Source organism: Pyxicephalus adspersus, chromosome 11, assembly GCF_032062135.1.
Source record: "Pyxicephalus adspersus chromosome 11, UCB_Pads_2.0, whole genome shotgun sequence".
NCBI classification, from domain to species: domain Eukaryota; kingdom Metazoa; phylum Chordata; class Amphibia; order Anura; family Pyxicephalidae; genus Pyxicephalus; species Pyxicephalus adspersus.
This window is the reverse complement of record NC_092868.1, coordinates 31,756,898-31,762,897: the sequence shown is the minus strand read 5'-3', so window position 1 is coordinate 31,762,897 and position 6,000 is coordinate 31,756,898. Positions and strand designations below refer to the sequence as shown.

At 38.9% G+C, this 6,000-nt stretch overlaps 1 protein-coding gene across 3 annotated transcripts in view; it reads left to right on the top strand.

Annotated features, from left to right (window-relative positions):
* Positions 1–1,029: 1,029 nt before the first annotated feature.
* The window catches only part of DSCAML1 (DS cell adhesion molecule like 1), a 177,916-nt gene continuing 172,945 nt past the window's right edge, over positions 1,030–6,000 (top strand). For all 3 annotated transcript variants that reach the window (XM_072425491.1, XM_072425490.1, XM_072425492.1), the window contains exon 1: positions 1,030–1,142. In XM_072425491.1, coding sequence (XP_072281592.1) covers positions 1,100–1,142 — 43 coding nt within the window. In that variant the 5' untranslated portion in view covers positions 1,030–1,099. The remainder of the gene's footprint in view (positions 1,143–6,000) is intronic.

Sequence of the window (6,000 nt, the reverse complement as noted above, 5' to 3'; positions counted from 1 at the left end):
AGTAACTGCCCAACCTTAACCCCCCTGTAGAAGCTAACCTACTCAGAAACGAATCTTCCAAAAAACTGCCTAACCTTAACCCCGTGAATAAGCTAACCTACCCTAAAACTAACCTTTCAGGTAACTGCCTAACTTTACCCCCCCTGTAAAAGCTAACCTACCCTAAAACTAACCTTCTAGGTAACTGCCTAACCTTACCCCCCCTGTGGAAGCTAACCTAGCCTAAAACTAATTTTCCAGGTAACTGCCTAACATTAACCCCCCCTGAAGAAACTAATGCACCCAAAAACTAATCTTCCAGGTAACTGCCTAACCTTAACCCCCTGTAGAAGCTAACCTACCCTAAAACTAACCCTCCAGGTAACTGCTTCATCTTAACCCCTTGTAGAAGCTAACCTATCAAAAAACTTATCTTCCAGGTAACTGCCTAACCTTAACCCCCCTGTAGAAGCTAACCTACCCTAAAACTAATCTTCCAGGTAACTGCCCAACCTTATCCCTCCTGTAGAAGCTAGCCTATCCTAAAACTAACCTTCCAGGTAACTGCCTCACCTTATCCCTTCTGTAGAAGCTAACCTGGCCAAAAATTAACCTTCCAGATAACTGCCTAACCTTAACCCCCCTGTAGAAGCTAACCTACCCTAAAACTAACCTTCCAGGTAACTGCCTAACCTTAACCCCTTGTAGAAGCTAACCTTCCAGGTAACTGCCCAACCTTATCCCTCCTGTAGAAGCTAGCCTACCCTAAAACTAACCTTCCAGGTAACTGCCTCATCTTATGCTTCCAGGTAACTGCCTCACCTTATGCTTCCAGGTAACTGCCTCACTTTAAGCTTCCAGGTAACTGCCTCACCTTTACCTTCCAGGTAGGAAGTTGGGTGGGCAGCTATGTGCAGAGGATAGCAGCAGATGGGAAGACATGAAGTTAGTGTTGGAAGCAGGATGAGGTCTGGGAGTGGCAGTCCTGTTCCCACCCTGCTGATGACAGGCGAGGAGGAGCTGATCAGGAGCATTGAGGGCTACAGAGAGCTGAGTGAGGAGGGACAGCTCGGGATCTGATGAGGGATTCACACCCCGGCATATCCCCTCTCTGTATGGAATGTTGCTGGTAACTCTCTTCCTGCTGTGTTCAGTGCAGAAAGGTGAGTGGAGTTCAGTGGTGGGAGCAGAGCCAGCTCCCCTCTATTGGAATGATGAGCTGCCTACCTGTTACCTGTTACCTGGGGAGCTGCGGATGAGCTGCACACAGCTTAGTTGCCCCTTTACTTTTGCTGCCCATAGATTGCTCATGATGAATGATTGTGACTTTTGTAGCAGAGCAATCCATAGGTTCTCCTGCTCTTCCATAGATTTGCTTCTCTTTTGTTTAACAAATGTGTGTTATGCTGTCAGGAGGTGAGCTGTGGGTCGCAGGTACTTTCCATACCAGGCTGCATTCATGTGTGTCTGTGTACATGGCTTGCGATCCACCATGGTGCCAGGGGCTGTGTAATATCCTTGTCAGAATGGTTTTCACATTTCAGAATATATTATGCACGTCTGCCTGGGATTTAGGCAATGCATGCATTTTAGGAGGGCATGATTGCTCCAGAGGGCACAATATTGGGTAAGGACCGCTGTACACCTGGATGCCAAGGTGCGAACTGACACCGGTCTGCAGCCTACAGCATCGGTACAGAGCCAGAGCACATCCCAGGCTGCAAGCAAAGTCCATCCGATCCCATTGTCGTGATATTGTTATAGCTTGATATAATACAGGACATGATGTGCTCTGATGGTGCCCTTCTCCGGTGAACTGAGACTTTGGAAAAGCTGCAAACTTCTGCATTCATTCTCTTAGTGGCCGCAGTGCATTGCCCAGTGCACATCATCTGGTTTTATCAGGAGCTGAGCACTGAAGCAGAGCACTAAAATCTTGCAGAGCACATACATGGGGTAATGTGAATGCTGAGAGCTTTTTTCTCCTAAATACTCCACCTAATTGTCTTTGTCTTATTTTTCTAGAATACTCCTGTATACATTGAAGTTCTCATTTTTATAGATTTACCAACATTTTTTTTCTCTGGCTAGTGAACTTCCAAAGCCTTCATTTTTTTGGAAGCCCTATTATATTTTTCAGTTCTGTGGATGTCCCAGTTAGCCTATGTTGTCTTATTTCTACAGGACACCCCAATTCTATAATGCCTCAATCTTCTAAGATAGCCCAATAAACATTTGTGGCTTTATTCTCCAATTCATTTATATTTCCCCTTTTACATTACCTCAGTGACCTTTTATTGCTTTATTTCTATAGAAAACCCCACATGACCCTATATTGCTTTATTTCTGTAGGATACCCCCATGACCCTATATTGCTTTATATGGAAAGGATACCCCATTATATATACAATATTTAATTTCCATGGGATTCCCAAGTGAATGTATATTGACCTATTGTCATAGTTTAACCCATTGGACCTTTATTTTGTGTGTTGGATACTCAAGTAAATATATTTTCCTAATTTCTGTAGGGTACTCAGGTAACATTGCCCCATTTCCGTTAAACATCCCAATACATCTATTTTTTACAATATGTTTGTAGGACACCCCAGTGAACCTATATTGCCTTATTTCTATAGAATACCCCAATATACTCAATAACCTTATTTCTTTACAATACCCCAGGGAATATCTATTTCCTCATTTCTATAAGACACCCCAGTGAACCTATATTTTCTATTTTGTTTTGTATGTCCCAGTGAACCTATATTCCCTAATTTCTATAGAATGACCCAGTGAACCTATATTCCCTAATTTCTATAGAATGACCCAGTGAACCTTTATTGGCTATTTTCTCTTGGATATCCAAATGACCCAATATTGCCCAGGAGAGCCTATTGCCAAATTAGAGCCCTTATGCTGTAACCTTGGCTTGGTGTCAATATTAGTAATTACATCAGGATTTTATTGTGTTAATGACAGTTGTTTTATAGATCGGTCCTATTATAAAGTCCCCAGAAAGACAAATGGCGTGTTTCTCTGCTGATCAGTGGTGCTTTTCAAGGCCAGGTTAAACAGCTTGCAGGATTATTTAATAAAAAAATGTGGGGACCTGTGCGGTCTCAGGTGCACTTAAACATTTTGTAAATCAAGTGCCGGTCATTTTCACCCATTGCAGGTTGCACATTTTATTAAGAATTAACAAAATTCCTGGTTTTGTGTGCCAAGCTAACAAAAAATGTCTGCATCTAGTGAAAATACTCGTTCACATTTGGCGTGTTCACAGATTCATACAGTGAATGTTTCAGATTTCAGTAATTGTTCTATAAGCCATTATGGATGATTGACTTGATAATCGAAGCAAATTTCTCAAAGTTGCTTTTTTTGGCTTTGATATTTTTGTTAAAATCCTTGGGTAATGTTCTAGACTGATCTTCATCTGTCCATCCATTAACTATGGTAGCAGTACATTGTTCCACATTCATTTTGGTTCATGATGGTAAAAGCTTTATACCAAATGCTAATTATTAATTTTTTCAATGTTAGGTGAATTAGGATTTTAAAGAGCTGCATCTTATCCATTTTTCATATCCAGTCATTGAAGAATATATTGGTGGGTCCAACTGGCTTGATTTGAGGAAGGATGAGTGTATGTGTAGCTGTTGTTTTAGCTATGGGAAAGGCTCATTGGGTAATCCATTGCTTGTAGTCCTTACACCTATGGTCATGGCCAGGTATCATTGGATTGGTTATTATGGCCATCAGGACATATATACTGGTGTATTATACCGTACAATAAGCTTATTGCCTTGTATGTATAGAACAATCTTCAATGATGCCTATACTATTCGGAATTGTTTGCCTTGCCTTTTTCTTTTTGCAGTGTTGTGTTTCACTTGTTTGAAAATCCTGCATTATATCAATGTATGTGACTCAAGGAAGCTCTTTCATATTTACATATTGTGTATATACAGCCAGCTCGGCTTCCTTTCTTTGTTTGCTGTCTTTTAACTACAAGGAGAAAGTCCATGTGTGTTGCCAGGAGTGCAGTGTAAACAGGCAAGGTGAGAAAGAAAAGGGACTACTGTTTCTGCTATAGGACAAGTCTGGACCTGTAGAAAAGCTTATAGGAAATGTCCAGGTAAATCACTGATGGCGTGGTAATTTGTTTTACACCTTTCCAGATAAATCTTAACACACTGGTATTAGTTTACTAAAGGAATTTAAACTATTCACATGGTAAAGTGAATGATGCCTTTGCAATGGATTTTTCACTTAGCTTAGTAAATGAAATAAAACTCTTGACTCCAACCATCCAATCATGTGCAAGAAAATGACATTTTCGTTTTACATTTCCTTGAATGTGTTTGGTTATGGTTTGCAAAGTGAGTTTTACCTTTGCAGATGATCAGTCACCTTGGTAATGAGCCTAAATTCCTTTAGTAAATCAGCCCCATTATTAAAATCTCAAAGCCTTTTTAGGAATTGGTTTGAACTTTTGATGACCACTACAATCATATCCTCTCTGTATGTTTCCTGGCCTTCTGTGTTCATGTTTCCGGCCCTTTATTGGTTAGGTATAGTTAGATGGTCTTCTTGGGTAGATGCCACAAGAACACATAACAATCTTCTTTTTATTTATGCTTAACCTTTGTATAGTAAATAAAGCAATTTCTGTTAAACATAAACTTGCAATAACCATTATCTTACCTAAAACACGTGCAGTGGTATATATATATATATATATATATATATATATATATATATATATATATAACACATACGCATGCATCATATATATGATGCATGTGTATGTTTATGCACACACATATATGCATATTGATGTCTCTATATAGTATATATTACACATACAGCTTTGTTGAGCTGCTATTTATGCCGAAATAGGGTCATTTTATGTTTATTACTGGGTCTGGTGCAAGGAATAAATTACTTTGTGTTCCATTAAAAAAATAAATATTCATTATTAATACTTGATATTATGAAGCATTGTATTTATTAGGTGGGGTATATATATATATATATATATATATATATATAAAATCAGATTTAATAAAAGAATAGACTTTTCTGATAAATAATACATTTATTGCACTGATTATTTTAAATCAGCTTTATTGGATTACAAAATAGAACACTGTGATAAAGTCTTTCTATGTGTTCCTTAATAACTTTGTGTTTTTTGCTTGTGGTGTGTTTTATGTTTAAATCTATGTAATTGATGTATGTGTTTATACATATAACAAAATAAGACTGGGAAGTAGGGAAAGTAAAAAAATAAAAGCTTGATTATAAATGTATATATCATATTCTATATATTCTGTGTTGGTAATTACTTCTATATTTGCATAGCGCTGCCATATTATGCAGTGTTTTACATACTTATGTTTGTGGTCATTCCTATGTTCCTCTGTGATTTGGCTGCACCCAGATGGCCGTATGTTGTGTTCTGCTTGGGGTGGTTTTTTGCTCCTCAGTGAGCCCTCCTTCTTACTGTAACCTGTACCTTCTGGGATAGACCCTGAACTCCCCATTAATCACTAGGTCAGACCTCTAGGGCTCTTACAGACTCTTCAGCTGTCCAAGGCTACAGTCCCACTCCTAGGGACACAATTTATTGTCTCCTAATTAGCTCAATTAACTCATTCTTTGCTCTTATTCTTGCAAAATGTACCAAAAAAGCAAAGAATTAGATGTAAGAGTAAAATTCTTTGCTATTCTATTTTTTTTAGCAGAATATGCTGTGAGCAAGCTGTGTGCTGCTGATAATTATTCCTGCATCTACAGCTCATTAACCCTTCCACGGCTGATGGAAGGGGGAGGAGGATGCAGCCATTTGTCTTAATTTGCCTTGCAATGCATTTTATCATAAGAAGCCATCACAGATTTAAGAGATGCTCTCGCCTGATCACATAGAAATGTACTGGAGCGTACACAAATATGCCAGATCTTTCGTGCTGTTTAGAAAAAGAACCCCATTTGGGGGAAATACCCCCTCCCTTT